The 12,190-nt window shown below is 36.7% G+C and overlaps 1 protein-coding gene across 1 annotated transcript in view; it reads left to right on the forward strand.

Moving 5' to 3' along the window:
* Positions 1-12,190, forward strand: part of LOC126188986 (translation initiation factor eIF-2B subunit beta) — a 73,973-nt gene that overhangs the window by 17,826 nt on the left and 43,957 nt on the right. The window contains exons 3-4 of the mRNA XM_049930778.1: positions 2,793-2,922; positions 10,951-11,099. Of these exons, the coding sequence (XP_049786735.1) occupies positions 2,793-2,922; positions 10,951-11,099 (279 nt within the window). The remainder of the gene's footprint in view (positions 1-2,792; positions 2,923-10,950; positions 11,100-12,190) is intronic.

A 12,190-nucleotide genomic window follows, 5' to 3' on the forward strand; every position in this document is an offset into this window, starting at 1 on the left:
TGATCTTAAATCTGGTCCAGCATCTCAGTGATATTTTCCACTTCTGTGAACAGTCTGCTTCCCAACCCATTTGTGGAAACTGTTTACATTGGTTCAGTGCCCAGTGTTTGGATATTGTAGGTATCATCAAGTCTCTGAGTTTTTAGATTAGTTACTGTGTTGTATATTTTTGTCCCATGAGACTTGGGGGTACATTAGCCCATGCCCATGATCCCCATACCAATATACAATTAAGGAGGTTGCCTAGTATCCCTGAGGCTCCATTCAAGAAACTTCCCATGTGCCACGCACCCCTTGGATCAGGTCACAACTTGGCTTGGGTGAGTGCTTTCATTTCATCCTAGTTGTCCCATCCGACACATATTTTCATGTGAATTGGATAACACAAGGAGGAGTACTTATCCCTTTCATCCCATAAAACGATCTACTTTTGTGTGGGGCCAAATTCCCTACACAACATTAAATCTATTAATTACTTCTGAAAACGTTACTAGAGATATCAGTGATCCAAATACAATCCTTAAAAAAATTATAACAGTTTAGATCATAAGGCACATCTATTTAAAGATGACCAGTTTTGACCATCACATGGTCATCTTGAGACTTACACCTATTTTGAAGGATAGGAGCTGTGTATGGAGCAGGAACCACTAAATGATGATAGTCGAGAGGAGGATCAGTTTACTATTGTCATGCAGCAATTCTGCTCCATAGGCAGCCATTGTTCATCCAAATGGCTGTACGGCAGAAGAAAATTATGTGATGATCAAAACCATTCACCTTTCAATAAATGTGCCATGTGATCTAGACTGTTATAATTATTTTCAGAGAAAAGGAAATGTGCTCTTGAGGGGGCCATTCACTGTTTCTCTTTAAGTCTCTCGTACTTTTGGCTGGGGATTCAACAATGTTTGTGAATGTTCGCATAATATTTGCATTCTTTGCACGTATTGTTCTGCCAGATTTTCTTTCACTTCAGTTTTTTGATGTATACTTTCGTGTATTGAACACTCCAAATCAAATTATTATGGAGGAGTTCATTGACTTTTGCTGACTTGTTTGGGTTCATCCACTAAGTTATCTCCACTTTAAGACCTGAATCTTCATTTTTTTTTATTTTTTTAATAACAGAAGTTCAGTGTATGAGCCTGTATGATTTCTAATGGCCTCTGCATTCCAAAGTTTTTGATTGTTAGTAATTCTGTTTTTGCGGACAGTTTTCCATTCCCAAGGCAAGAGGATGCACTGTGGATCCATCAGCTTCTCCGTCTTCTGATCACTTATAATAAAATTAATGAATTGTGAGGTTTTGTTTTTTTGCATCTAAAGTTTAGTTTTTGTTAGCATTTTGTATCTTGTCATTAACTAGCAGCCTGTGCCTTGTTCACACAGATAGTACTAACAGGGAGAGGTCCCCAGCAGCGGGATCGACTTTTTGAAACAATCTATACATTTTATGTTGGTTAAGATCCCAGGTATCATATGCTGCAGCCATTCATCCCGGTGGACCTTCATTTGCGAATTGATTTAAATGTAATTTTTTATTTCCGTTCCTTTGTCACATCATTTTAATCATAATATCAACTTCTTCATGTGCCCTCATTTTTCTTCCTATCATTCTTTTTTTCCATTTGAAATATTTGTTCATCTGTTTTTAATTAATTATATGTATTAATTTTGATTTAATTGCTTTTGTTTTATCACCCTGCTTTTTTTGTCCACATTATTGTGTTAATTATATCTATATCTCACTTTGTTTGAATTGTGTTATACTTCATTTAACATGTATGTTATTTTGTCCATAGTGCAGTTTTGTTTTAAATGTTTGTATGATGGTTACCATGCAAAAAAATTGCACATCTGGTAACATAAAAAGCATTTTTCACACCACTGTACAGTCATTATAAATAGGTTGTTTGGTCTTTTGTTTCTTTAACTGATAGATCAGAATTTTCAAATAATTGGGTGTTATAACAGATAAATATAATTTGATTCATATTCAGAAAAATTTCAGTTGGAAAAAGAATAATATAACAAAAAATAAAAAATAAAAGAAAATTCATATGGAAGTTAAAATAATGTGTCAAAAGAATAGAAATAAAAATAACATTCAAACCAATTAATTGAATAAAAATAATGATCAGTCTTTTCGATAAATATTTAAAAAAAAAAAAAATACTAGAGCTGACGAGATTCAAAGTCACAACCTCTTACTTGTGTAGCTATCATCCTGTCCATTGCACCACGCAACCAGACTATGTACTTCGACTTTTTTAAAGTTATTGAGCATCACAAAAAATTCCGTTTTTTTTTTTTTTTTTTTTTTTTTTTTTTTTTTTTTTTTTTTTTTTTTTTTTTTGTCAGTTACAAACGAGGGCCCACCAGGGTGAATGGCTACAAGGTATGATACCTGGGGTCTTAACATACATCACCATGTATTTGGTTTCAAAAAGTCGATCCCCCAGCTGGCGACCTCTCCTTGTAAGAATCTGCAGCAAGAAGACTTGTTTGTTTTATAATATGGAGTGATATACATAATCCTTCCTTGTGGGCCAGTCTGTTCTGTTTGTGAAAATCGTGCCAAGATCCCAACAGTAACTCACAAGATTAGCCTGAATGTACAGACAAAAACTGTGGCTGGGGACTTTATTTATAATTTGTTGATACAGATGGATAGATAGATATAGATTTCTGCAAAAGTTAATATTAATGACGCTGAATTCATGAAACATTTTTAAAATTTTGTAATATTATTTGTTTCCTGTGTTTTTATTGGTTTTCATTGATCTCAGGGAGTTACTGAGCATTATCAAAGAAGGTGGTCGAAGTTTATCAAACTCTTTGCCCCTTCATGCTTCTGTTGATAACATGGTGAGAAGAATTTTAAAAATCATCCGAGAAGAATATATCTCAGCACAACAGGTATGTAAGTATCCATCACTTTGTTTAATATTAACACATTGAATTAGTATACATTGCTGTAACTTAATGTTGGGAAATGCAGAGTCTTAAATTGTAGCTTCACTTTTGAAAGATAAAATAATTTGAAGCACACAAATATAGCTACAGGTTAGATGAAATGATATTACTTACTTTTTAGGTAGGTTCTGGTAACTTCATAATTAATGGGGCATTGTCTTGCTCGAGGTGCGAGAGGGGAGAGGAGTCATGTGCATATGGTCTGGTTGTGTGCGCAGATTAAAAGTCAGTAACTATACATTCAAATGCATAATTTATTATAGCCTCTTGGTGTGAAGTCTCTGTGCACATTGGTGCAGCTTTCAATAAACTTTCATCAAATTTGATTTTTTCTTATATCTGTGTGCAGTTTGATTCAAATTGCATCACTGTATACATTTGGTGCATATCTTTAATATATGGGAAACTCCTTTTAACCCTTAGCTGCTATGCATGTTGACAGGAACATAATTACTATGGAGGGATCTGTTGGGCTACCTTTCCATTCTGTTTATACAGAACCAGTGGTCTGCTGACTGTATGTTTACATTACTTCCTATTGTTTATAACACTTCTTGGGAGTAGGCTTTATGATTTTTTTTTAACAAATCAGAATTTAAAATACCTGGACAATTAAAGCACAGCAAAATTTATAGTATATTTTTATTAGTGTGTTCTAAAAATAACAGTAGATAGTTATCTCTCTACTCACTCACGTCACAACATAACTATGTGGAAAAACACATTTCTTTTGTGAGAAATCATGTGAAAAGTTAGATCTGACTCTTTTCAAAGTAGATTGACCATTGTGTTCCATAATTCTACAAAGGGAGAAACTTTAGCCATTTTAATTTTAAAAGAACAAGTAATTTTGTATTGTCATGAGGTTCTGAATCATATTTTAATCACTTTCAACTTCGTGCATTTCACACAACCTGCTTTGACATACTCCAAACAAATTGGAACACCATACAGTTGACGCATATATCTTGTTATCTTCTTCATAATGGGGAGTTAAAGGGCACATGTTTTTTTTTTTTTTCAAATTCTTCTGTCAGTGTCTGGTGTTCCTCCCTTATGTCAAATATTCTTCTGATGGTGTCACTTAACTTTCATGGCAAGCATCCAATAGAAAGTATATGCTTCATATGAGGCTCAGTAATGCCTCATGCTGCAGTCTTCATGAAGATCCATCTGGCCTTTACTTCTATCTTTGGATAAGTTTCGTGTGCAACATAAGAATTCACACCAAAAGCAACATCCACCACTGTGAAGAAAATGACCAAAGACCATTTTCTTACCCAGCAACTTGATGAATAAGCTGCATACTTTTGGTTGGGACAGTCCATGCCACCTTTTGTTGTGTTATAAAACATGATCATCTCAGGTTTTTCAGGGGTAAGGTAATTATTTACTGCAGGGTCATGGAAGTCACTTTTTAAATAAAAAAGTTCATTGTCTAGTTTTACTGACAAGTACCAGTTGTCACCTGAAATATTTCTCTGCATATTTTCAGTAGGTTTCATAGTCAAAGAACAGAGTGTATGGGAACACTAGAAGGGTGTGACCATTGCTGCCTTTTCCAGAATAAATATATGTGTTATACAAGTAATTTGTATGAGCATCAATCAAGTGCTGAATTTTGAAGCCATGTTTTGCCGGGTTGTTTGGCATATGCGTTCTAAACCCTCATCTTCCACAGAAAGGTATATGCATGCCATCGACACACACAGTTGCACCTAGTAAAGTGGTAAAGTTGACTGTTTTGGATGTAATGTAGAAAGATTTGTGAAATTGTTGCTGACTTGTTTACTTTCTTTCTTTCCTCCTGGTCATCTTGTTGTCAGTCACAATGCAGACAGTAAAAAGAGAAATCTTTCTTCACTAACAATGCATCAGAAAACATCTCTGCCCGTTCAGTCGGTTGCAGACTAGCTGTAAACTGATTCGTTCCTGGATTTGTCAATGGCTGAATACACCAATAGACAAATTAAGATGAATTAGTACCTTCAATTCAGTGACATCAACATCTTGTAGATAACATAAGCGATCATTAGTGCACTGGGATCTAAGTTTAGATATTTTCATATTTGTCCATAGAATGATTTCATCTAAAATATCTTGGGTAAAGAACAGACAGATTCCATACCTCTAAAACAGCAGTGTTTTCTTAGAGACTTTCCAAAGTCTGTGCAGTTCAGGAAGCTGCAAGATGATGTTTTGCTGTCTTATTCTTATGTTAACTGGTGACTGCTATTTTCTCTATTGAAAACAGGTTATTACTGAGGAACTAACCTGCTCCACTATCATCAGCTGTAACATCTTCTTTGCTTTCAGTTCCCTGCTCCAAATTAGTGTTGTGATCACTAAATATCTAGAAATCAGGGCCATTATCCCTGTCATCAAAGTCTTCATCTGAGAATTTATTTAGACGTTCTTTGACATCCATGTCTGTCTCGCATAAAACACTATGTGTAGAAGCTCCCCCTTCCCCCTCCCACGGAGAAACAATAGGATTCAACAAAAACACAACACACAAACACTATGGTACTTTTTTTTCTCCTCTCTTTTCAATACGTGAATGGAACAGGAAGAAGCCCTAATGATGCACTATTCGCGAGTGAAATAGGGTTGGAGGGATCAGATGATGGTACCGAAAATACCCTCTGCCACACACCGCTACGCATTGCACAAAGATTTGGAGAGTACGAGTGTAGATGTATCAGTGAAAACAACAAAAAAGACTCCACATGATAATGAAATAACATCTATTGAAGATGAACTTTGGGAAGTTTAAGCTGGCGGTGGAAAATAAAATGAATGAACCTAAGTGAGCAGATGGAAGAAAGTGAGCATAATAAAATAAGTGATTGCAGCAAGCATGGAAAAGTATAATACATTTACTAAAACTATTGCAGTGAAAAATCACTGTGACATAACATTTTGATTTATAGATTCTTTCAACATTTTGGCATGCTTACTAGGAAAATGAGTCGATAATAACATGAAAGTATTCCCAAACAGTGAAAGATTTAAGTTGAATAATAAGACAGTAAATGTTTCTATATGAGTATGTAACTGATGATCATGTTTTGCTTCATAAAGAGTTGTCGCTTATTGAAGTACATATCAGAGAATATGAAAACTAAAGAACATGCAAAGTGAGGTGTTTATTTGAATGTAAGACATTACAATATTACTCTGACATATATTTTGAAACCAATATCTTCTTCCCACCCATGAACCGTGGACCTTGCTGTTGGAGGGGAAACTTGCGTGCCTCAGCGATACAGATAGCCATACCGTAGGTGCAACCACAACGGAGGGGTATCTGTTGAGAGACCAGACTAACGTGTGGTTCCTGAAGAGGGGCAGTAGCCTTTTGAGTAGTTGCAGGGGCAACAGTCTGGATGATAGATTGATGTGGCCTTGTAACACTAACCAAAACACCTTGCTGTGCTGGTACTGTGAACAGCTGAAAGCAAGGGGAAACTGCAGCTATAATTTTTCCCAAGGGCATGCAGCTTTACTGTATGGTTAAATGATGATGGCGTCCTCTTGGGTAAAATATTCCAGAGGTAAAATAGTCCCCCATTCAGATCTCTGGGCAGGGACTACTCAGGACGACGTTGTTATCAGAAGAAAGAAAACTGACGTTCTACAGATCGGAGCGTGGAATGTCAGATCCATTATTCGGGCAGATAGGTTAGAAAATTTAAAAAAGGAAATGGTTAGATTAAAGTTAGATATAGTGGGAATTAGTGCAGTTAGGTGCCAGGAGAAACAGGACTTCTGGTCAGGTGAATACAGGGTTATAAACACAAAATCAAATAGGGGTAATGCAGGAGTAGGTTTAATAATGAATAGGAAAATAGGAATGCAGGTAAACTACTACAAATAGCATAGTGTACACATTATTGTGGCCAAGATAGATATGAAGCCCACGCCTACCACAGTAGTTCAAGTTTATATGCCAACTACCTCTGCCAATGATGAAGAGATTGATGAAATGTATGATGAGATAAAAGAAATTATTTAGATAGTGAAGGGAGACAAAAATTTAATAGTCATGAGTGACTGGAACTCGATACTAGGAAAAGGATTAGAAGGAAACGTAGTAGGTGAATATGGAATGGGAGTAAGGAAAGAAAGAGGAAGCCGCCTGGTAGAATTTTGCACAGAGCCTAACTTAATCATAGCTAACACGTGGTTCAAGAATCATGAAAGAAGGTTGTATATGTGGAAGGAGCCTGGAGATACTGGAAGGTCTCAGATAGATTATATAATGGTAAGACAAAGATTCAGGAACCCGGTTTTAAGTTGTAAGACATTTCCAGGGGCAGATGTGGACTCTGACCACAATCTATTGGTTATGAACTGTAGATTAAAACTGAAGAGACTGCAAAGAGGTGGGAATTTGAGGAGATCGGACATGGATAAACTGAAAGAACCAGAGGTAGTAGAGAGTTTCAGAGAGAGCATTAGGGAACGACTGACAAGAATGTCAGTAGAAGAAAAACGGGTAGCTTTGAGAGATGAAATAGTGAAGGCAGCAGAGGATCAAGTAGGTAAAAAGAGGAGGGCTAATAGAAATCCTTGGGTAACAGAAGAGATACTGAATTTAATTGATGAAAGGAGAAAATACAAAAATGCAGTAAATGAAGCAGGCAAAAAGGAATACAAACGTCTCAAAAATGAGATCGACAGGAAGTGCAAAATGGCTAAGCAGGGATGGTCAGAGGACAAATGTAAGGATATAGAGGCACATATCACTAAGGGTAAGATAGATAATGCCTACAGGAAAATTAGAGAGACCTTTGGTGAAAAGAGAACCACTTGCATGAATATCAAGAGCTCAGATGGAAACAGAGTTCTAAGCAAAAAAGGGAAAGCAGAAAGGTGGAAAGAGTATATAGAGGTCTATGCAAGGGCAATATACTTGAGGACAATATTATAGAAATGGAAGAGGACGTAGATGAGGATGAAATAGGAGATATGATACTGCGTGAAGAGTTTGACAGAGCACTGAAAGACCAAAGTTGAAACAAAACCCCAGGAGTAGACAACATTCCATTAGAATTGCTGACAGACTTGGGAGAGTCAGGCCTAACAAAACTCTACCATCAAGTGTGCAAGATGTATGAGACAGGTGAAATATCCTCAGACTTCAAGAAGAATATAATAATTTCAACCCCAAAGAAAGCAGGTGTTAACAGATGTGAAAATTACTGAACTATCAACTTAATAAGCCACGGCTGCAAAATACTAAACGGAATTCTTTACAGATGAATGGAAAAACTGGTAGAAGCTGACCTCAGGGAAGGTCAGATTGGATTCTGTAGAAATGTTGGAACACATGAGGCAATACTGACCCTATGATTTATCTTAGAAAATAGATTAAGGAAAAGCAAACCTACGTTTCTAGCATTTGTAGACTTAGAGAGAGCTTTTGACAATGTTGACTGGAATATTCTCTTTCAGATTCTGAAGGTGGCAGGGGTCAAATACAGGGAGCAAAAGGCTATTTACAGTTTGTACAGAAACCAGATGGCAGTTATAAGAGTCGAGGGCATGAAAGGGAAGCAGTGGTTGGGAAGGGAATGAGACAGGGTTGTAGCATATCCCCGATGTTATTCAATCTGTATATTGAGCAAGCAGTAAAGGAAACAAAAGAAAAATTCAGAGTAGGAATTAAAATCCATGGAGAATAAATAAAAACTTTGAGGTTTGCCGATGGCATTGTAATTCTGTCAGAGATAGCAAAGGACCTAGAAGAGCAGCTGAATGGAATGGACAATGTCTTGAAAGGAGGATATAAGATGAACATCTACAAAAGCAAAATGAGGATAATGGAATGTAGGTGAATTAATTTGGGTGATGCTGTGGGAATTAGATTAGGAAATGAGACCCTTAAAGTAGTAAATGAGTTTTTCTGTTTGGGGATCAAAATAACTGATGATGGTCGAAGTAGAGAGGATATAAAATGTAGACTGGCAATGGCAAGGAAAGCATTTCTGAAGAAGAGAAATTTGTTAACATCGAGTATAGATTTAAGTGTCAGGAAGTTGTTTCTGAAAGTATTTGTATGGAGTGTAGCCATGTATGGAAGTGAAACATGGACAATAAATAGTTTAGACAAGAAGAGAATAGAAGCTTTTGAAATGTGGTGCTACAGAAGAATGCTGAAGATTAGATGGGTAAATCACATAACTAATGAGGAGGTATTGAATAGAATTGGAGAGAAGAGAAATTTGTTTCACAACTTGACTAGAAGAAGGGATCGGTTGGTAGGGCATATTCTGAGGCATCAAGGGATCACCAATTTAGTATTGGAGGGCAGCGTGGAGGGTAAAAGTCGTAGAGGGAGCAAGAGATGAATACACTAAGCAGATTCAGAAGGATGTAGGTTGCAGTAGGCACTGGGAGATGAAGAAGCTTGCACAGGATAGAGTAGCATGCAGAATTGCATCAAACCAGTCTCTGGACTGAAGACCACAACAACATCATCATCATCTTCTTATTGGCCAATGTATTTGAAAATTTCCACTCTCTCTGTCTAAAATGTATGAACTGAACAATGCACGTTATGTGATTTTACCTTGTTCATCATGGGATGCTTTGCTGAAAACCATTAATATATAATTGGAGGCATAGCAGAGAAGTTGTAAAATCAAAGAAAATCTATTCTTCAGTGTGAGCTGATCAGTCAGCAAATCCTTAGAGTTAAGATGGGAATGTTTACAAATTTCAAATCCTTATAAAAGACTCAATTTGCAGTATTTGCCCATTATATGGCATCCTCTGGTAAATGATTTAAAGTAACTTACTTAATGTCATACTGTTGTTGTGTTAGATTACACATTATGAACTGGCTTGTTCACATTTTCTCAAGTAAATCTGTGTGATGATTTTATTGCCTGAAGTCAGTGTGTACCAGTGGTTTTTAATGTAACATGGGTTTTTTGTTTTTTAACTTGATTTCTTGTTGTAGCCATGAACTACAACTTTGTTTAATGTGTGGCTGCAAGATGCTAAGTGGCTGAAAAGCCTACCAAGTTATACTAAGTTTCATGTACTAGGTTCTAGCCAGCATTTATATGAGGTACAGGCATTGGTTCTACACATCACTCTCAATCTTCAGTCAGCAATTTCCACACCCTGGCATTGTAACATGCGTGCAGCTTACTACTTCCACTTCTGAGAACTCGTATCCAGCAGTCGGTCTTGTCCCCAAGATACTGAAAAGTCAGTGCTTCTCCATTTGTCCTTGGCACCAATATTGGCTGATAATAAAGTAGAATGTTTTTACTTGCCTTTGTTTAGCTCCCTTTACAAGTAATGCTGTTTTAATACTTCTGTGATTGTACTACACTTAATCCAAGGTTTAATTGTCTTTTATATGCTTATGTTAAATATTTTATATGATATTAGGTTCATTGAATACTAGTGCTCCCTCTATGCATACTGTTATTAAGATTTTATGAACACTAGCACTCATACTTCGTATGTAGACATTATAAATTCTCTTCAAGTTGTCAGTATGTTGGTAGACATTGGTTTGGTTGCATATATTGTGTATGATTTGTAATTTGAAAATCTGTTGCTTGCTAGTCATCACATATATTATGTATTCTTTTGTGATGTGACTTGATTTATTGATTCTTTAATGTAGATATATTGTGGTTCTAATGATAAATTATTGTACATTTGTTTTTAACGTATTTTTGTGTACGTTTTCTGCCGATTCTTTGTAGGACTCTGTCATCTGATCCTTATTTGATGTCTGCTTACCTAAGTTTTCAACCTATTTTGAACTGTTGAAGTTGACAGATTAATGTGTTGAAACCGGCTAAGTGAATCCAATAAGATTTTTATGAAGCTGAATACTGACTTTTTTCTTTCTTAATAATGAACCAGATGCATTTACTGTGCAACATTTTTTTGTAATAGAGATTATGCTGCATTCAAGAATGCTTTATGTCATGTTTCCAGAACAAACAAGAGGAGGTTGATCCCCAAGAATCTCTTCATAAGATAGTAACATCAGAGGGTGATGATGATGATTACAGCAAACATATTCCACAGCTAAAATCCGCAATTCTTGAACATATCAGTGAGTTTCAAGTTGAACTTGAAACTAGGTAAGTATTTGCACCCATAGTTTTGACCCCCAAGCCAAAATTCTCATGTTAATCCTTATGGACTGGTGCGTTGTATTATAATGTTAGTACTGATATGGGCTGTTGGAAACACCTCAAGCTTTAAGAGACTAAAGAGGTTACTCTGCAGAACTTCTGTGTTGCAATATTATTGAACAATGAAATGTCCAGGATTGAATAATGACAATATTATAAAAAGGATAGATTGCTACTCACTATATCGAGGAGACACCGAGCCTCAGACACACACAACAAAAAGACTGCTGTACATTTAAGCTTTCATCAGCTGAAAGACCTTCTTCTGAAGGAGAGAACCCCCCCCCCCCCCGACCCCCCCTCCCACACACACACACACACACACAAAAATCAAACCTCCCGACTGCACCTATCCTGTCCCCACCACGTCCCTGCTGGTCCCACAAGCAGCACTACACCTTCCCCAATTCCTACCGTCCTATCCCTCGCCGCCCCAGCCTCCTCCTTGCCCCCACCACCTGCATAGACTGCTCTTCTCATCAAGCACAAGTGCAGCCCACAGTCCAACCTCAGCAGCCAGAGGCATTTGTTATGTGTGTGTGAGCTGTGCTTGTGCAAATGTGTGTGTGTTTTCAAACAACGGAAACTCCAGGTTGGAATTTCAACAATGTAAGAAAAGACAGATTGTTACTTACAATATAGATGACACATTAAGTTGCAACCAGGGACAGTTAAATACGTTTAATTGTGTTTTATGCCTGTCTGGACTTAACACATCGTCTTTATGATAAGCAGCAATCTATCTTTTCAGAAGAAGACCTTTCAGCAGTAAGCTTAACTGTGTGGAAGTCATTTTGTTCTGCCTGTCTGTGGTTCAGTGTCTCCTCTATATACTGAGTGGCAATCTATCCTTGTAATATTATTGTAATGAAGTCTTAGACTCTTCAACATGTGTATACAATGTAAATGCATTGGTAATATTATTTTAAAGATTAACACTAGATAGCAATAAAAATAGTAATATTTCTTTCTTTCTGTGTTCAGGTGGTACATATCTATCGCTTCCATCAGCATTATTTTATGTTTCATTCCAAATC

This window comes from Schistocerca cancellata, chromosome 5 (genome assembly GCF_023864275.1).
Source record: "Schistocerca cancellata isolate TAMUIC-IGC-003103 chromosome 5, iqSchCanc2.1, whole genome shotgun sequence".
Lineage (NCBI taxonomy): Eukaryota > Metazoa > Arthropoda > Insecta > Orthoptera > Acrididae > Schistocerca > Schistocerca cancellata.